Here is a 21,585-nt window from a genome sequence, read left to right as displayed (position 1 = left end):
AAAGCATAGAAATGAAATTGTGAATACTTCTTTGATGGGTAGTGTTTATGAAAATTCTACTCGTGGATAGTATTTATGAAAAGAAAGTCCATTTATGAAAATGGTGATTCTGCTCATTCATATAGTTTCCATAAAGATCTATATGCTAATGACTCCAAAATCTACCTCTCAATACTTGAACTATTATAATTATTATTGCTATTATAATTACTGCTACTCTTCCCCAAAACTGTAAGTAGAAGAGCAACATGATTAGGTTTAGTGATTTCACTCTGTTCCAGTGATGTCCATTAGCTCTTAGAATAGATGTCTCATGAATTGCTACACATGTGTCAAAAAAGACAGGAAAGGAAGTGAGACAAGGAGCAGATGACAAATCTCAAAGGTTAGTCAGTGATGCTGAAAGCCCTGCTATGATTGGAAACCTTGAATTTTTATTATGCCAGTCAACATAGTTGAGTGACATAATCCTGAGTACTCCGCTACATAATTGCAGAGCAGAGATGTGGGATACAATAGTGGTTTATGTTTGGAATTTTGCTGGGCAGCTCCAGTGGAATAATAGGGATGCAAAGCAATGAAGAATATTGATGTGAGGGCAGGATGGATGGCAAATCAGGCCTTTGGAAGGTAGAGTAGTGGGAAAGGTCGGGAGGAAGGTGATTGAGCTAAGATGAAGAAGGTAAGATGAGCTCAATTGGAAGATACAGAAAGCAAAAAAGAAAGGGGGAAACAATGTTTCTTATCATTCTCCTTGCCACAGGAACTGTGGGAAGGATTTAGGCTTATTGTACATGTTAAAAATTTAGAGGAGTCACTGGCACAAGATAAGTACTCAAAAATTGCATCCAATAGTGGTGGTGGTGGTGGTAATGGTAGTAGCAGCAGCAACAGGAACTGTGTCGTGGCTTTCCTACACTATGGCGATAACTTTGTTTTTATTTCTTTGCAACTTAACTTCCAGTACATCCTCCACACTGCCATACTAGCCCTCTGTTTAAAACTCTTATTAGCTTCCTATTGACTGAATAAATCAAAGGTATGTAGCTGGGTATAAAAGAACCCTCTGAATTTAGCCCCAGGACTTCAACATTCTTGAATTGAGGAATTGTGCAAATAAAGATTATCAGATACAACCAGGCTGAACTTGTCATCAAGTCATAATAAAATAATAAGTCACCGGACTCCTATAAATTTCATTTCTTATGCACAATTATTTTTGTGTGAATGTGTGCATGTAAGCTTAAATGCTTGTATTAATATGTGCATGTTTTTGTGAGTATATTCTTCTCTGTAAAATTAATTCTTTCTGATTCAGCTAGGCAGATTTAATTTTGTCTCTTTCTTTACTTCTACTTTATCATGTATCTATTATAGCATTTCCCACATAACTTAGCAATTTGTCTCTCCAACTGAGTCCTTAATAATTTGTCTCAAGGACCCAGAACAGTACTTTATATCTAATATCAACTAGCTACACGGTTGGAGAATAGAACACTACAGTCTGAACATAAAAAATACTGCATCCAGTTGAATACATTGTCTCCTTGTTCTTTTGTTCTGGTTTCAAACTTTTATTATCGATAGACACTTTTAGGAAAATAATTTGTCAGTAAACAAACTGCCTACTTATTACTAAAGAGTTAATGTTTTCCAGTTGCACATGTTTAAAAGTTAGTATGTTCCTTAACTCTTTCTAGACAGTGTAATGTTAATTGACTAATTTAAAAATAGCTTTGGTTCTTTGCAGTATATGTAGTAGTCACGTTTTGTGTATGTGAATTTAAAACCTATGTATATGCATGAAATTAATATATAAGTGTACCAACAATGAGCATATAAAAATCTTTTTATTTGATGACTTAAATAGTAAAGAAAGGCAAAAGAACAGAAAAGCAGACTATAATTTTTCTGGACATGATGCCTAAATTTCTTTTTTTTTTTTTCCTTCATGACTTTCTGGCATATATATAATATTATAGAGGCCTGCACTGTAGAGGAAAGTAAGCCTAGCAGTTTGATGGGATATTGCCATTTCTAGTTAGCATTCCTGCAGTTCAGAAGGAAGAAACACAGCAAAAGGAAAACTTAGGAGCAGGGTGCTCTGTTAGAAATTACCTTTGTTGAGATTTTGAGTAATGGAGTTAACTCAGCAGGGCCAGAGGAACACTTAAAAGCGGCAGTTAGCTTCTTGCTGCTGTAAAGACATATGTCTTAATTTGTAATTACCAGAAAAACAGGTTGCACAAACTGTGTGTTAAATCATCTTCCCAGCTATGGAAACTAGTACAAACATGCAGGCAAAGGACATGTTGTACCCTTCTTTTAATTTCCCACAGTTTCCCCCCCCACCATTGTTGTTTAAATCAGATCCCTTTTGTTAGCAGTAACCACTTCATAGAGAGTTAGCTTTGACATAGCTTTATCTTTCTTTTTTTTTTTTTTAAAAAAAAAGCAAGATGTATTAAACATAGACATCAAATTCAAACAGTTTAACTGGACAATGATTAAATGAATACTCACCAAACATCTTATAGAGAAAGAACTATGACGAGTATTATCCTAAAATCATTACAATATAAAGGACTCAAAAACTTGATTTTGTAACAGTATCTTTTGGGCTTTCTCTTTACTGTCTGTCATTGAAAATCAGACAAACAGATTAAAAAAAAAAAAAAAGATTTTGCTGTACTGAGGAGTGTAGGCAGAGATCTGTGAGCTGCTTTTTGTTGTTTTGCCGTTCAATCACTATGTCCTGTCCAGTTCTTTGCAATCCCATGGACTGCAACACACCAGGATTCTCTTGTCCTTCATTATCTCCCGGAGTTTGCTCAGATGCATGTCTATTGAGTCCATGATGCTATCTATCTCATTCTCTGCCACCCCTTTCTCCTTTTGCCTTCTCTCTTTCCCAGCATCAGAGTCTTTTCCAATGAATCGGCTCTTTGCACCAGATGGCCAAAGTACTGGAACTTCAGTTTCAGCATCAGGCCTTCCAATGTATATTCAGGGTTGATTTTCTTCAAGATTGACTGATTTGTTCTCCTTGCTGTCAAAGGGACTTTCTATAGTCTTCTCCAAAACCACAATTCAAAGCCATCAGTTCTTTGGCGCTCAACCTTCTTTACAGTCCAGCTTTCACATCGGTACATGACTACAGGAAAAACCATGGCTTGACTATATGAACCTTTGTTGGCAAAGTGATATCTCTGGTTTTTAATACCCTGTCTAGATTGATCATAGCTTTCCTTCCAAGGAGCAAAAATATTTTAATTTCATGGCTGCAGTCACCATTGCAGTGATTTTGGAGCCCAAGAAAGTAACATCTGTCACCCTTTCTACTTTTCACCTTCTATTTGCCGTGAAGTGGTGGGACTGGATGGCACAATCTTAGTTGTTTTTTTTTTTTTTTAATGTTGATATTTAAACCAGCATTTTCACTCTCCTCTTTCACCTCTTTCAGCCTCATCAAAAGGCTCTTTAGTTCCTCTTCACTTTCTGCCATTAGAGTGGTATCATCTGCATATCTAAAGTTGTTGATATTTCTCCCATCAATCTTGATTCCAACTTGTGATTCATCCAGGCTGGCATTTCACCTGATGTACACTGCATATAAATTAGATAAGCAGAGTGACAATATACAGCCTTATATTACTCCTTTTCCAATTTTGAACCAATCAGCTTACAAAGACAATTTAGAGTGAAATTTTTGACATTTAACAGAATGAGCATTTATAGTATTGATCTTTTAAAGAAACTTCCACACAGAGAGATCATTGGTGGTTCCCTTTACTATTTTATGGAGTTTAATTATTTTTTTTTTCATGCTTATCTCTGAGATCAAATGAGATAATATATTTTAAATGCTTGGGACAATATAGAACAATAAAGCAAAAGTATTTTATTACATGAAATTTCCATTCAATTAGTAGAGACCTCGAATCTCATTTCCTTCAGATATTTTTTGAGATACAATTTAAGAACCTTGCAATTCACCTATTTGGAGTGTACAGTTGAGTGTTTTTTAGAATACTCATGTACAGCTTTCACCACAGTCAGTTTTAAAATATACCACTGCAAAAAATTCCTGTATTCTTTAGCTTTTACCTGGCTATTCTCCAGTCTCAGCAGCCTCACACAAGAACTAAATACTTTCTGCCTCTATAGAATAGTCTATTTGGGATATTTCATATAAATGTAATAGCATAATATATGGCAGGTTTGTGACTAGCCACTGTCTTTTAGCATAGTGTTTTCAAGGTTCATCCATGTTGTAGCAAGTATCCATAGTGTGTTCTTTTCAGTGACTATATACCAAATTTTGTTAATCCATTAATCATTTGATAAACATACCACTTTATGTCTATTAGGAATAAAGCTACATTGAACATTTGTGTACAAGGTTTTGTGTGGACTTATAGTTTCATTTCTTTTGGGAGTCAAATTGCTGTGTCAAATAAAACTTTATGTTAAACATTTTGAGAAACTTCTAGAGTGTTTTCCAAAGTAACTATGCCATTTCACATTACTAATAGCAATGCATATGGGATCCAATTTTCCCATATTTTTACCAGGACTAATTAGTATTTATTTTTCTAATGATAGCCATCCTGATGGGTGTGAATTGGTATCACACTTGTTTTAATTGGCAGGTTTTGATGACTATAATGTTGAACATCTTTTCATGTGCTTACTTACCATTTGTATATCTTATTTGAACAACTATTCAGATTCTTTGTCCATATGTTTGCATAATTATTGAGTTCTAAAAGTTATATATTCTAAATATGTGTCCCTGATTAGATAACTGGTTTGCAAATATTTTCTTTCATTCTCTGGGTTTTATTTTCACTTTCTTGTTACTATCTTCTGAAGTACAAAGGGTTTTAATTTTGATTAACTCCTTCTTAATCTGTTTTTTTCTTTGTTGCCCAAATTTTGGTGTCATATCTAAGAATTCATGGTAAAATCCAAAGTCATGTAGTTTCACGCCTATGTTTCTCCTAAGAGTTTTGTAGTTTTAACTCTTACATTTAGGTCTTCAATTTATTTTTAGTTAATTTTTATATACAATGTGAGGTAAGAGGCCAATTTAAGATTTTTCGCATGTGAATATACAGTTTTCTCAGCATCATTTGTTGAAGACTGTTCTTACCTTGTTGAAGACTGTTCTTACCTTGTTGAATGGTCTTTGTACTTTATTGAAAATCAGTTGGCCATAGAGTCACAGGTTTATTTTTGGAGTGTCAGATCTATTCATCAGTCTGCCTTCTGTCAGTACTATACTGTCATGGATACTGTAGGTTTGGAGTAAATTTTAATATTGGGAACTGCAAAGCTTCCAAATTTGTTCTTTTACAGATTATTTTGGCTATTCTCAGTTACTTGTAATCCACATAAATTTTTTAATTAGCCTGCTGATTTTCACAGTGAAGCCAGCTGAAATTCTAATAGAGATTGTCCTGAATCTGTAAATCCATTTGCAGGGTATTAAGATCTTAAAAATACTAGACCTTCCAGGCCATGAGATGTTTTTCCATTTATTTAAATCTTCTTCCACTTAACAATGTTCTATAGTTTTCAGAATATAAAGCTTTGCAGTCCTTTTGTTAAATGTATTTATACATATTTTGTTCTTTTTGACATAAAATTATTTTCTTAATGTTATTTTTGATCATTGAAGTTGTAAGAACAGAATTGATTTTTGTGTGTGTGTATTGTTCCTGTATTTTGCAGCCTTACTGAACTCACTTAGTTCTAATCATTTTTAGTGGATTGCTTAATATTTTATATATGCAAAATCATACTAACTGTGAATATAATAGTTTGATTTCTTCCTTTTCAATCTATATACCTTTTTTTTTTTTCTCTTTGCTAAATGCCCTGGCTAGAACCTTCAGCACAATGTTAAACAGAAGCAGAGAAATAGCAGATCCTTTTGTTGTTCCTAATCTTTTAGGGGGAACACATCCAGCCTTTCACCATTAATCATGATGCTAGGTATATTTTTTTAAATATCCTTCATCAGACTGATGAAATGCCTTTCAATACTTTTTGTTAATTTGTCTTTTTTTTTTAATCATTAAAGGATTTTGAAATTTTTTAATTTTTTTTTCCTGTATCTATAGAGGTGATCATATGGTTTTTCTTTCATGGGTATGTTATATTACATCATTTGCTTTTTTGAGTGCTAACCCAACTTTGCATTACTGGGATAAATCCTATTTGATCATTGTACAAAAAAATTGCTTTTAATATTTTGCTGCATTTAGTTTGCAAGTATTTTGTTGAATATTTTTATATCTACTTTCACAGAGATATTCATCTGTAGTTTTCTTTTGTTGTGATGTCTGGTTTTGGGTATCAGGATTTTATTGATCTCATAGAATGAGTTTGGAAGTTTCTGTCTTCTGTTTTTTTCAAGACTATTTGAAGAATTGGTATTAATTTTTCTTTAAATGTATTGTAGAATTTACCAGTGAAGCCATATGATCTTGACCTTTTCTTTGGAAAAAAAATTTAATTACTAATTCAGTCTCTTTGCTTGTTATAGATTTCTACAATTGTTTGTATCTTCTTGAGTTAATTTCAAGAGTATATCTCTTTTGGAACTATTCAGAGTATTCCCTTGTAATGATTTTTATTTTAGTAAGCTTGGTAGCACTGTCACCCCTTATATATCTGGTTCTAGTAACTGAAGTCTCTCTCTCTCCCTCTGGTCAATCTGACTAAAAGTCTGTCAGTTATACTGATATTTTGAAGAATCATCATTGGCGTCATTTATTTTCTCTATCGTTTTCTCTTTTCTATTACAATACTTCCCACTAAACTATTATTTCTCTCTTTCTACTTGCTTTGGGTTTACTTTACTCTTCTTTTCCCAGTGTCTTATATGGAATTTAAGGGCATTAATTTGAGATTTCTGATTTTTGCTTTTCATATAAGCCTTTATTGCTATAAATTTCCTCCTGACTGACTGTTGCTTTAGCTGCACCTCATAACTTTTTATATGTGATGCTTTCACTTTTTATAGCCCTCATTTTTATTACTATCAAAGTATTTCCTAATTTCCCTTATGATTTCTTTTTTGGCCTGTTTGTTATTTAGGAATGTGTTGTATAATTTCCATATATTTGTGAGTTTCCCAACATCTTTTCTGTTGTTGTTTTCTAATTTCACTCAACTATGGAGAACATGCCTTATATTATTTATATTCTTATAAGTTTAATGAGGTTGGTTTTATGGCCTAGCATATGGTCTATCCTAGAGGTTGTTCCAAGTATAATTGAGAAGACTATATATTCTGCTGTTGTTGACTGAAATATTCTATAGTTGTCTGTTATATCTGTTTAGTTTATAGTGTTATTCAAGTCTTCTATTTCCTTTTTACTTTCTTACTAGTAGACTATCCATTGTCTAAAGTGTAACAGTTAGTTTTCCAATCATTATTGAAGTGCTGAACTCCAATAAACATTTATCTAATGCTATATCTGGTGGGCAAGCCATTTAATTCTCTTTGGGTCTTAATATCTTCATGAATATGAACAAGCCTTTACTTCCAATTTATCTTTATAGGCTTGTTATACCCCTGTGATTCTATTACTTTTACTATACTTAGGTCTTAGAGTAAATCCATAATTCATAAATGCTTATGCTAAAATATCATAGACATATTACTTTCTTTTGCAAAGATTTTTTCCGTTATTTTCGCTAGTCTAGTCAGAATCAGAAGCCCTAAGAAAGCAAGACAAGACAGAAAAAGATTTGACCAGATTGTTAGCAACTATTGTGCTATAATACATGGTTTGAATGTTATTAAAGCAGTGGTATGCTTATATATGGACTCTACTAATATAATTTTTCTAATTAAATTTTGCATCTTAAATTCAGATTGTCATTCAGTCATAACCAGACTAGTTTTGGAGAAGAAACTTTAAATTTTTATTATAAGCTTCCTGTTTTGTCCCTTTAGAAATGGGAGAAAGCATGCATATATTATTTATGCCATATGCATATGAAATTTCTGATGTGTTTGTCTCTGTTTGCACTCAAAAATATAAAGTGTATGATTCCCTGCTAGCTTTTGCTAAGAAATACATCATACAGCATCAAACAAATGCCTGCCTAAGAGAGTTGTCTTTAGAGAGAGAAAACTGTTTATAATTCAAAATCCAGCACAAACATGAAATCCAATGGGATGTCTTTTCCATATGGCAGTTAGAATTAGTTCCTTAGTCCTTTGCCTCCAAACCACTTTCTACCTACCTACATTATGAAACTTTTTCCACTTGTGTGTTTTCTGGAACCTCCCACCATCCCCCTCCCAAAAAAGGACTGAATGTTTGAAAGGAAAATATTACCTCATTTCTGCTTGTAAAAACAGAAAAATATCTCACATGTAAGAGGTTCAAATAAATAATTGTATTTTAGTATTAACAAAATTTCTTGTCAGTTTGCCATAATCAAAGATGTTTCTGATATTTGTGTTATTATCTGTATGTGTCTCAATGTAACAAAACTAGCAGAGTCTGCATTTTACCCCACCTGAATCAAGATGTTTGTTCTCCCACATACAGCATCTTAACTCCTATTTACAATGTACTACATTTGGTTTTAAGGTCTGCTGTTCATTCCATCTCTTTCTTTAAAATGAACTTCTTTATTTCTGATTGGTGCCTAAGGTGACTGTGCAAGCTACTTTTCTTCCTTGAGAGTTTTTCTTTTTTTAATTTTTTGTTTTATTTTTAATTAGAGGATGATAACTTTACAATATAGTGACGGCTTCTGCCATACATCAGCATGAATCAGCCATAGGCATACATATGTCCTCTTCCTCTTAAACCTCCCTCTCAATTCCCTCTCCATGCCACCCCAGTATGTTGTCACAGAACACCAGCTTTGGGTTTCCTGAATCATAGAGCAAATTCCCACTAGCTATCTATTTTACATATGATAATATATATGTTTCAGTACTATTTTCTCAAGTCTTTCCACCCTCTCCCTCCCCTTTAAAGTCTGTTCTTTATGTCTACATCTCCTTTGCTGCCCTACAATAGGTTCATCAGTACCATCTTTCTAGATTCCATATATTCATATTAATATACAATATTTCTATAGTGGCTATATCGTTTTGCATTCCCACCAACAGTGCAAGAGAGTTCCCTTTTCTCCAAACCCTCTTCGGCATTTATTGTTTTTAGACTCTTTGATGATGGCCATTCTGACTGGTATGAGATGATACCTCATCATAGTTTTGTTTTGCGTTTCTCTAATGATGAGTGATTTGAGAATATTTTCCTGTGTTTGTTAGCCATCTGTCTGTCTTCTTTGGAGAAATGTCTGTTTAGATCTTCTGCCCACTTTTTTACTGGGTTGTTTGTTTTTCTGGTATTGAACTCCATGAGCTGGTTGTATAATTTGGAGATTAATCCTTTTTAGGTTGTTTCTTTTGCTATTATTTTCTTCCATTCAGAGGGTTGTCTTTTCACCTTGATTATAGTTTCCTTCATTGTGCAAAAGCTATTAAAATTTAATTAGGTCCCACTTGTTTATTTTTGTTTTTATTTCAATTACTTTAGAAGATGGGTCATAGAGGATCTTGCTGTAATTTATGTCAAAAAGTATTTTGCCTGCTTTCCTCTAAGAGTTTTAGTTTCTAGTCTTGCATTTATGTCTTTAATCCATTTTGAGTTTATCTTTTTGTATGCTGTTAGGAAGTGTTCTGATTTCATTCTTTTACATGTAGCTGTCCAGTTTTTCCAGTGCTATTTATTGAAGAGGCTGTCATTGCCCCATGGTATATTTTTGTCTCCTCTGTCAAAGATGAGGTGCCCACAGTATGTAAATTTATCTCCAGACTTTCTATCTCATTCCACCGGTCTATATTTCTGCTTTTGTACAAGCTCCAAATTGTCTTGATGCCTGTAGCTTTGTAGTATAGTCTGAAGTCAGTAAGGTTGAGTCCTCCAGCTCCAGTCTTCTTTCCCAAGATTGCTTTGGCTATTTGGGATCTTTTGTGTTTCCATACAAATTGTAAAATTATTTGTTCTAGTTCTGTGAAAAATGACATTGGCAGATTGATAGGGACTCTGTTGAATCTATAGGTTGCTTTGGTAATATAGTCATTTTCACAATATTGATTCCTCCAATCCAAGGACATGATATATCTTGACATTTGAATGACATATGCTACATTTGTTGTTACATTTTAACAAGAGTTTAAAGTAGTTGTTCTGCCCCTGCCTCTGGTGGTTCACCATCAGCTCAACTGATTTTCAGGTATTCTCTGATCTTATCTCCTCTATAAGTGTTCTGAGATGTTTTTGCCCATAACACTATGTTGCCATTTATTGTCTGTTGTTGAATATATCAAATTTATTTGGCTTGTCAGGTGTCACCTTTGTTAAATCCCTTAATTAACTTAGTGACAAAGAGGGATTTATTTACCCATCAGCCGTCATTATTTGGTGAGAGGATAATTTTGGCTGTGCTACCTACAAGCTAATACTTGACCTTGACTGTCATCAGAAATATTTTCAAACTAACAAATGTGCTGACATTTTAGAAAAGTTCAGAATCTTAATATAAAGTTTCAGAATATTCAGTAGCTTTTAAAGGTATATACACACAGTATAATTTAATGTATGATACTGACATATTTAGAAAATAAAACTAAATACAAAGGAAAAATTAGTCTCCCACCATCCCTTCTGTATTATCAATCCCTTGATATAAATACCTTTAAAATTTTGGGTGTATTCCTTTCCAAATTTGGATATTTTTTTCTGTCTATGTATCTGTCAATCTATAAAGCTCTATTTATACACACACACTTTTACTATTTAAAAAACTACATACTATTTTGTGATAACTTTTTTTTAACGTATCACCACATTGTAATTCTTAGAGAAGGTTTGTTGTTGTTCGACTAAGTCATGTCTAACACTTTGCTATCCCATGAACTGTATTATGTCAGGCTTCCCTGTCCTTCACTGTCTCTCAGAGTTTGCTCAAACTCATGTCCACTGAGTTGGTGATACCATCCAAAGAGAAGGTTAAATTAATTTTTTTTGCCTATGTACAACTTAAATTGTTATAATTATCACAGCATCAAAAAGTATCAATTTGAAAACTATTTCAAATCTAAATCTAAAGCATATCCCAACTCTTTTTCTGAATAATTATGCAACATAATTTTTAGTATAATATATACGCATTTGATTATAAAGTATGTATCATTTTGAAAAATGATTAATTTTAAAAAGTGATATGCCTTAGTGATCTAAGATGGTGAATATGTTTATGAAGCTTTCCTAGGGAAATAGTGATTCAAACTGGAGCATTTTAATTTAGGAAATTTTATCAGAAGAGTCAAGCTTCAGTTGGAAGGTTGATGCTAGCTTTGTAAAACTTCTGAAAAATGGTTTGATCTTTAAACAGAAAAAAATTAAGCCTGAAATATTCAATTATATGTCACATATTCACTTATCCCACTGTATTAAACATATGTGTTCAGACATTTTTATTTTTTAATCATTTTTATTGGAAAATAGTTGATTTACAATGTTGTATTAGTTTCGGATGTAAAGCAAAATGAATCAGTTACAATAATATAGTCATGTTAGTTTGAATATGTTAACCAATTGTAGAAAAATACCATGGTATTATAAATCATAAAGTTTCAGCAGGATACACCAAGATGCAAGGTCCTATGAAACACTGAAAAAAAAATATATTTGAGTCTTTAAAAGAGTAAAAAAAAAAAAGAAAGAAAGAGTGTCTTTAATAAAAGTGGCAGCAGTTTATGAACAACTTCACTAAGGTGAAAGATCTGCTTCAGCGAAATTGTTGATTGCCTTGGAATGTGTGGCAGGGTAAGGAGAACACAGGAAAGATTACAGCTTCACCACAGCAGGAATTTAGTCACTTGAGTTATCATATCATGATTAGAAAGTGACTGTGGTAGAGTTTAGATAGTTTGAGTGAAATCCAAGCGATATGGGTCTTTATCTCTTTTTCTATTTTGTGTGCCTAAAAGAGTAGTTTCTACAAGCCACTGGGGAGTTTCCCATTCACAGGTACTGCACAGGTAATTATACCCCACAGTGGAAATGAAAGACTTCCTTCTAGTGAGGCAGTCAGGAATCGTTTTGCCTCCAGAAAGCAAAAACCATCCAGATAAAAGAAAGAGGGAAGAGAAGTGAACTAAAAGAAGATTGGCCAAAGTTGTCAGATACTTCACAGAGTCATATGTCAACTGCCTTAACCTCTGTTTCCCACACTTTTCACAACTTTGTAACGAATAAATTTTAAACAAATCTAAAAGTTGATAGGAAAAAAAAAGAACATTTTCATACCTCTTCATATATTAAACATTGTTAATGTTTTATCACATATATACTCTCGCCCTCTAGATATATATGTGTGTCTGTGTGTGTGTGTACAGTTTTCTTTACTCCATCATCTGAAACTAGGTTGCATACTTCAGCATGCATGTCTTAAATATAAGCATTCATTTTTGTAACCATAATAACATCATTCCTTAGAAAGAGAACAATAATTCTATATTATACTCTGACTAGAGGAGGCACAAATTTCCCACAAGCATCCTGAGAATGTCTTTTATAGCTGCCGCTGCTGTTATTTTTAATTTAAAATTATAATTAAAATTAGATCCATATATTTCACTTAACCATTGTTTCCCTTTATTTTAGAGTTGCTCCGTCTTGGCAGGATCAACACGTGGGCCAATAACTCTTTGCTGTGGGGAGGAAGAAGGCTCCCTTTGCACTGGAGGATGTTTGGCAGCATCACTGCTCAGCATCCACTAGATGCAAGTTAACAGCCCCCTCCACCCCAATTTGTAACCATTAAAATTGTCTCCAGATGTTACCACATGTCCCCCAGGGAACAAAATGACCTCGGACTGAAAACTACTGCTCTATTTTAATCTAGAAAAGTACCGCTGTCCACACCTTTTGTAGTGTCAGTTAGCTATGCCTGGAGACAAGTCTAGATTTTACATCTGTATTATCTCAACACAAACCACCATCCCTCTGGGGACTGTTTGGGAAACATGAATCTCATTAGGAAACAATCAGTCTCTAGGCAACCATAGAAATCACCTGAGAAACTTGCCAAATACCAATTCCCACTCTTGTCTCCTAGATTATCTGACTCAGTTCTGGACCAGGACCTGTGAATCTGAGTTTGTTTTATAAGCACACCAAGTTATCCCTATCCAATTTAGTTTAGGAAAACTATGTCCTGTGACATAAAATCCAAGGATATCCAAAAGTTCACACCTAACAAATACTTCCTTCCCATTTAAATTATGTTTAATATTTCTCTATCCTAGGTTTGCTCAAAGGGCAACCATAGGTACTTTTCTACATATTTGTTTTCTATTCTTCATTTTCTGCTGATATTTTTTCTTCCTATCACTTAAACTTGGGGACACCTATGTCTTGAACTCTTTATCTTTGTATAAAGCAGCATCCATATATCATGGTTTCAGACGTCATCAATAGTGTGATGTTTTCCATGGATGAACCTTAAGTGAAAAATAATGCCAGTTTGAAAAGGCTCCATAGTGTGTTGATTCCAAGTATATGAAATTCTGGAGAAGGCAAAACTGTGGCAATCAGTGGTTGCTAGGACTTTAGGAAGAAGGAATGAATAGGCAGAGCACAGGATTTTTAGGGTAGTGAAACTACTCTGTATGATACTATAAATGTGGATATATGTCATTAATGTATTTCCAAATCCACAGAACATACAACACCAAGAGTGAACCATAATATAAACTATGGACTCTGGATGATAAGAACTTGGCAATGAAGGTTCAAAGATTGCAATAAGTGTACTGCTCTGGTGGGGGATGTTGAAAATGGAGGAGGCTGTGTGTGTGTACAGGGGCAGGAAATAAATGGGAACTTCTTGTTTCGTCTGCTCAATATTGCTGTGAAGCTGAAACTCCTTTAAAAAATAAAACCTACTTAAATTTTTATCTATTAATTGCTCTATCACTTTTCCTAAACCTTTAGGTGGCTTCCATGTAATTGTACTCCTCTTTATCCTTCATTCTCAAGTATAGTTATAATGTTCTTTTAATTCTTCCTCTAGAGCATAACTTCTCAAACTTTCATTTGGAAAAATAATCACATAGAAAAATTTGTTAAAATGCTCATTCTCAGTGATCACTCTGAAGAATTGTGTTGAGTTTTGACATGAAGTACAGGAACATGAATTTTTCACAAACATGCTAGGTGATTTCTATACCAGTGATTCAGGGACCAAACTTTGAAACCTCTTGCTTCGTAGTATCTGACATATTCATCATTTTCTCCCTTTTTATGTGACTTCAGGTCTGTTCTATTCACACACGGGTTACAATCACTTCTTTGCTGGTGATCCTAATTCCAGTCTCCTTTGTACAATTATTCCTTTGTAAATTGCTAGGATAATCTTCTGCGAATGCCATTTTTATCACATCACCTTCCTGCTCAAGAATCAGCTACTCTTACTGTATCAAGTCTAAACTCTTGGCCTATAATTCAAGGTCCTCTATCAACTGGCACTTTTGTACCTTTCTAATTTTATCTTTTTCCACTACAGACTGACTCTCCCCTCTAGTTAAATCCAGCCAACTTTCCATTCTTCCATGCTGCTTATTTGCATGTCTTTGAGTCTCCCATCAATTGGAATGCCCCCCTTTTTTATCCCTCCACCCCGAACATATAATAAGCATTTGTTTTCAACTCACCTACTTTAGGAAAATTTTCCTGATTAAAAATTTCCACCAAATCATTGTGCTGACTGATTCAAATTATCAAATTAAACTATAATTCAGATGAATAAAAATAATAAAAGGGGCCTCTAATGTTATAAAGTTTGGAATGGTATGTAATTTTTCCTATTGACTTTGAAAAAAATTACTGCAATAAAATATTAATCAGAATTTTAATGTATAAGTATGTGAAATAAAATATTAAAAATAAGTGAACCTAAAATTTAGTATAAGTGTGACGGTTGGAGTAAACACCACAATGAACAATAAGACAGAGCATCATTAGGTAATAAGTGAACGAGAAAAGTAAGATTAGTTCAGTTCAGTTCATTTCAGTCGCTCAGTCATGTCCAACTCTGTGACCCCATGAATCGCAGCACGAAGGCCTCCCTGTCCATCACCAACTCCCGGAGTTCCCTCAGACTCGTGTCCATCGAGTCCGTGATGCCATCCAGCCATCTCATCCTCTGTTGTCCCCTTCTCCTCCTGCCCCCAATCCCTCCCAGCATCAGAGTCTTTTCCAATGAGTCAACTCTTCACATGAGGTGGCCAAAGTAGTGGAGTTTCAGCTTTAGCATCATTCCTTCCAAAGAAATCTCAGGGCTGATCTCCTTCAGAATGGACTCCTTGGATCTCCTTGCAGTCCAAGGGACTCTGCTAAAATATGAAATGAATGAGACAGCAAAGTACAGAGTCAGATGGAAATGATACAGGAAGCCAAAGCTTCAGTTGCCTGTCTAAATAAATTTAAACTGTTTCCACAAGCAATTCTGCTAATGAATGGATGTGCCTTTTGTTATTGTATAGCCATAGCTCCTGTATTCAACCAACTCAGCCTTTTCAAGAAGTAACCAAGTTGCGACCTCTCAAAGATGCAAATATCCATTGACATCTCCAATCACATAAGTAGAACAGTACATGGAGATTACAGCAGCCATTCAGAATTCAATCCAATGCTACTATGTCATCTGTGACTAAAAATAATTTTCTACTGTCCAAACATCACCAAGGTAGATAGAATTGAATCCATCAAGGAAACAGAACTTGTTCCATCAACATCAGGTGTAAGTGACATTGCAACTTGCCCTCCATCTGCTATTAGTAATGATCCTTCAGCTCTACCATTTCTCACTCCCTCTCCCTCCCCCAGTCAGTATCTCTTCTTGCCTATTCACTCAGTAATAGCCCCTGTATGCCAGCTGTTGTATTGTACTACTCTACTTTTCAAGGCACTCTACTACAAGACTAAAAATGTTTTATTTGGTGTGTTTTTTTAATGTATTATTTGTGTGAAAAATATTATAAACCTATTATAGTAAAGTACTATATAGTCATTTGTATTAGTTGGGTACCTAGGCTAACTTTGTTAAGTTTACAAACTGAACTTATGAACATGCTCTAGGAATGGAACTTGTTCATATGTAAGGGACTTACTATATTGAGAAGAGAAAAGAGGTCACTGGAAGCTGATAAAAGTCAGGAGGATATTACAATACAGCGTCTGTGAGATGTTGGTACAGATCTGGTGGTAGCAGTAGGAGTGAGGAGTGCTGAGCGTCTGGACATGTTTTGAAGATGTAATCAATAATATTTGCTGTTGGGTTAGCGGGTTATATACAAGGTGAGGGCTTCCCTAATAGCTCAATTGGTAAATAATCTGCCTGCAATGTGGGAGACCTGGGTTCAATGCCTGGGTTGGGGAGATCCCCTGGAGAAGGGAAAGGCTACCCAGTCCAGTATTCTGGCCTGGAGAATTTCATGCACTGGATAGTCCATAGGATTGCAAAGAATAAGACATGACTGAGTGACTTTCAATTTCACACAGGGTGAGGTAAAGAGATGAGTCAAGGCTAATTTCATAATTTGGGTCCTGAACAACATGAAGAATGAAGTTTCCTTTCATTAATAAGAGAAAGGCTGACTAAATGGAGACTGAGACAAGTATTAGATGTGCAAATGGATGGCTTTCCAGGTGGTACAGTGGTAAAGAATTCATCTGCCAATGCATGAGACGCAAGAGATGTGGATTCAAACCCTAGGTTGGGAAGATTCCCTGGAGTAGGAAATGGCAATCTGTCCCAGCATTCTTGCTTGGAAAATCCCATGGCCAGAGAAGACTGGCAGGCTGTAATCCTGGGGTCGCAGAGTCAGACATGAACGAGCAACTAAGCATAAATGCACAAAGGGATACGTCAAGTTGATAGTTGCATACCATAGTGAGGAATTCAGGTGACAAAACTGAACGGAAATGCTATTAATTTCAGAACCATAAGAGACCGTTTATTTGGTGTTTAAATTCATGAGACCAGAGGAACTTATCAATCTAGTAAGTATAAAGATAGAAAAGAGAAGAGATTAAACAGATGTTCAGAAGTTGAGAAGGTACAAGAAAATGAGAATGAAAAAGAGCAGACAGAGATGTAGAGACTAAACTAGAAGAGAAAAATGTCCTGGCATCAAAGTAAAGACAACAAATCAAGCAGAGGGTGTGATCTAAGGCCTGAAAATTAAAAAGTGAATTTAACAACATAAAAATTAACACATAACATTAGTGTTTTTTCTCTGATAGTGATCGTAATTTTTGCCAAAATCCAAGAGATGTTTAGTGATATAGATGGTAGATAGGATGAACAATCAAATAGGATAACACAATTTGTGGAAAATTAAGTTCAGCAATACATTCACTGTGAAATTCCAGATATTCAAGCTGGTTTTAGAAAAGGCAGATGAACCAGAGATCAAATTGCCAATATGTGCTGGATCATCAAAAAAGCAAGGGAGTTCCAGAAAAAAAACATCTATTTCTGCTTTATTGACGATGACAAAACCTTTGACTGTGTGGATCACAACAAGCTGTGGAAAATTTTGAAAGAGATGGGAATACCAGACCACCTGACCTGCCTCTTGAGAAACGTGTATGCAGGTCAGGAAGCAACAGTTAGAACTAGACATGGAACAACAGACTGGTTCCAAATAGGAAAAGGAGTACGTCAAGGCTGTATATTGTCAGCCTGCTTATTTAACTTATATGCAGAGTACATCATGAGAAACACTGGGGTGGAAGAAGCACAAGCTGGAATCAAGATTGCTGGGAGACATATCAATAACCTCAGATATGCAGATGACACCACTCTTACGGCAGAAAGTGAAGAAGAACTAAAGAGCCTCTTGATGAAAGTCAAAGAGAACGGAGAAGGTAATGACAACCCACTCCAGTACTTTTGCCTGGAAAATCCCATGGACAGAGGAGCCTGGAAGGCTGCAGTCCATGGGTTCGCTGAGGGTCGGACATGACTGAGCGACTTCACTTTCACTTTTCACTTTCATGCCTTGGAGAAGGAAATGGCAACCCACTCCAGTGTTCTTGCCTGGAGAATCCCAGGGACGGCAGAGCCTGGTGGGCTGCCATCCATCTATGGGGTTGCACGGAGTCGGACAGGACTGAAGCGACTTAGCAGCAGCAGCAGCTGGTGAACTATAATGGGAAATATTGCCATATTTTGAATCTGATCGAATAACCAATTACTTTAAAGCATGGTGTGTTTATTTAGCCTAGGGGTGGTTGTTTCCCATGCTTCTACAGCTTCCTTTTCTTTTTTCTTTCTTTCTATAAAATATGTTAACATTGTTAAAAAAAGAAAGAAAGAAAGAAAGAAAGTCAAAGAGGAGAGTGAAAAAGTTGGCTTAAAGCTCAACATTCAGCTAGTTTCTAAGGATCATGTCTGCGAGTCAGGATTCCCGATCCAGAGACAATGGCCCCAATGGGATGGAACCCGAAGGCGTCATCGAGAGTAACTGGAATGAGATTGTCGACAGCTTTGATGACATGAACCTCTCAGAGTCACTCCTCTGTGGCATATATGCCTATGGTTTTGAGAAGCCCTCTGCCATCCAGCAGCGAGCCATTCTTCCTTGTATCAAGGGTTATGATGTGATTGCTCAAGCCCAATCTGGGACTGGGAAAACGGCCACTTTTGCCATATCAATTCTGCAACAGATTGAATTAGATCTAAAGGCCACCCAGGCCTTGGTCCTGGCACCCACTAGAGAGTTGGCCCAGCAGATACAGAAGGTAGTTATGGCCTTAGGAGATTACATGGGTGCCTCGTGCCATGCCTGCATTGGGGGTACCAATGTACGTGCTGAGGTGCAGAAGCTGCAGATGGAAGCCCCCCATATCATCGTGGGTACCCCAGGCTGTGTGTTCGACATGCTTAACCGGAGATACTTGTCTCCCAAATACATCAAGATGTTTGTACTGGATGAAGCTGATGAAATGTTAAGCCGTGGATTCAAGGACCAGATCTATGACATATTCCAGAAGCTCAACAGCAACACCCAGGTGGTTTTGCTGTCAGCTACAATGCCTTCTGATGTGCTTGAGGTGACCAAGAAGTTCATGAGGGACCCAATTAGAATTCTTGTCAAGAAGGAAGAGTTGACACTGGAGGGTATCCGTCAATTCTACATCAATGTGGAACGAGAGGAGTGGAAGCTGGACACACTGTGCGACTTGTATGAAACCCTGACCATTACCCAGGCAGTCATCTTCATCAACACCCGAAGGAAGGTGGATTGGCTCACCGAGAAGATGCATGCCCGAGACTTCACCGTCTCTGCCATGCACGGAGACATGGACCAAAAAGAACGCGACGTTATCATGAGGGAGTTCCGCTCTGGCTCTAGCAGAGTATTGATTACCACTGACCTACTGGCCAGAGGCATTGATGTACAGCAAGTTTCCTTAGTCATCAACTATGACCTCCCCACTAATAGGGAAAACTATATCTACAGAATTGGTCGTGGTGGACGTTTCGGCCGTAAGGGTGTGGCTATTAACATGGTGACAGAAGAGGACAAGAGGACTCTTCGAGATATCGAGACCTTCTACAACACCTCCATTGAGGAGATGCCCCTCAATGTTGCTGACCTCATCTGAGGGGGGCTGTTGTGCTACCTAGCACCAGCCAGGGATGAAACCTTGGAGGGGGCTGAGGAGCAGCAGGAGGGGGGAGGGAAGGGAGCCAAGGGATGGACATCTTGTCATTTTTTTTTCTTTTTTTTTTCTTTGACTCTTTGAATAAATGTCACTTTTTGAGGCAAAAGAAGGAACCGTGAACATTTTAGACACCCTTTTCTTTGGGGTAGGCGCCGTCTTCTTCTCCCAAAAACACTAATCCATTTCCCTAACCTAGTCAACCTCGAAACCCCAGAGGCTCTCCCACCCCAGCTGAATTCCTCTGAAAACATTCATTCAGTAGGGGCTACAATTTTGCTCCACCTCATCTGCTGGGCCAAATCTGGAGGGCAAACCCCTGAGCGAGGTAGCCCAGGGGATTGTCCCCAGGCGGGGGGCGGGGGGGGGGGGGAGCAGGGGAGAGAAAATGGTAGCCATTTTTACATTGTTTTGTATAGTATTTATTGATTCAGGAAACAGACACGAAATTCTGAATAAAATGACTTGGAAACAAACAAAAAAAAAAAGCTCAACATTCAGAAAATGAAGATCATGCCCTCCAGTCCTATCACTTCATGGAAAATAGATGAGGAAACAGTGGAAACAGTGGCTGACTTTATTTTTGGGGTCTCCAAAATCACTGCAGATGGTGATTGCAGCCATGAAATTAAAAGACACTTACTCCTTGTAAGGAAAATTTTGACCAACCTAGATAGCATATTAAAAAGCAGAGGCATTACTTTGTCAGCAAAGGTCCATCTAATCAAGGCTATGGTTTTTCCAGTGGTCATGTATGGATGTGAGAGTTGGACTGTAAGAAAGCTGAGCACCAAAGAATTGATGCTTTTGAACTGTGGTGTTGGAGAAGACTCTTGAGAGTCGCCTGGACTGCAAGGAAATCCAATTAGTCCATCCTAAAGGAGATCTTTCCTGGGTGTTCATTGGAAAGACTGATGTTGAAGCTGAAAGTCCAATACTTTGGCCACCTGATGTGAAGATCTGACTCATTTGAAAAGACTTTGATGCTGGGAAAGATTGAAGGCAGTAGGAGAAGGGGACGACAGAGGATAAGATGGTTGGATGGCATTACCGACTCAATGGACATGAGTTTGGGTGAACTCCAGGAGTTGTATGTAGATGAACAGGGAGGCTTGGTGTGCTGCAGACCATGGGGTTGCAAAGATCTGGACACTACTGAGCAATTGAACTTATCTGCACTGAATATATGTTTATGGAGTTGAAACTGACTTTCTTTTTTGGTAATACATTTGTACTACGGAGATAGTCCCTAAAGAGTAGCTGCGCAAATTATGTAAAAAGTGGCAACATTATTGAAATTATTTACTGCCTCATAATACAGCTAACTGAAATATTTATTTAAATTTTGCCCTATTGTTTTGTAGACTCTGAAATGTTTAATCTTGACTAGCATTTTTTTAGTTTTTCTAGGAGTTCATTAACAATTACTTATTTCTTTATAGCCCAGTGTCAGGAACCTTGCAGCATTGTGTCATTTGTAGCATAACGTAGATATCATCATCATCATTTACAAGGAGAAAACTAATTTAGACTATTCTAGTCAATAGCATGTCATATGAAGCTAATATTTAACACACAGTAGGAGAGCTCCATTTGATTAAAGACAGACTGTTCTTAAATTTTGTATTCACACACTTGCCTTAACACTTCATCCACCAACAGTCTTCAGCATGCTTACAGAATTGTATTAAACTGAAAATTAAAGCACTCTGAACTATACAACTGGATCTAAATCTGGTAGGTGAAACAATTTTCTGGAAAGAAAAGTTAGAAACAAGCAACTGTTTTGTGCAAAGAGATC

At 36.3% G+C, this 21,585-nt stretch overlaps 2 protein-coding genes and 1 long non-coding RNA gene across 11 annotated transcripts in view; 2 read left to right on the top strand and 1 right to left on the bottom strand.

Annotated features, from left to right (window-relative positions):
* LOC132659886 (uncharacterized) overlaps positions 1-2,221 on the bottom strand; it is a 69,513-nt gene extending 67,292 nt beyond the window's left edge. The window contains exon 1 of the long non-coding RNA XR_009600857.1: positions 2,119-2,221. This is a non-coding gene — a long non-coding RNA (uncharacterized LOC132659886). The remainder of the gene's footprint in view (positions 1-2,118) is intronic.
* The window catches only part of ROBO1 (roundabout guidance receptor 1), a 1,286,018-nt gene that overhangs the window by 439,233 nt on the left and 825,200 nt on the right, over positions 1-21,585 (top strand). The window lies entirely within an intron of this gene.
* LOC114118232 (eukaryotic initiation factor 4A-I-like) lies at positions 18,493-19,896 on the top strand. The gene has a single exon (XM_042230349.2). It carries the CDS (start codon positions 18,507-18,509, stop codon positions 19,725-19,727), a length of 1,221 nt encoding a protein of 406 aa, XP_042086283.1. The 5' UTR covers positions 18,493-18,506; the 3' UTR covers positions 19,728-19,896.

This window comes from Ovis aries, chromosome 1 (assembly GCF_016772045.2).
Source record: "Ovis aries strain OAR_USU_Benz2616 breed Rambouillet chromosome 1, ARS-UI_Ramb_v3.0, whole genome shotgun sequence".
Taxonomy (NCBI): domain Eukaryota; kingdom Metazoa; phylum Chordata; class Mammalia; order Artiodactyla; family Bovidae; genus Ovis; species Ovis aries.
Note: the sequence above shows the minus strand (reverse complement) of the source record. Positions and strands in the feature narration are given on the sequence as shown.

Excerpts from the sequence above, each read along its gene's own strand:
- LOC114118232 (XM_042230349.2), top strand. The coding sequence starts at position 18,507 with ATGTCTGCGAGTCAGGATTCCCGATCCAGAGACAATGGCCCCAATGGG.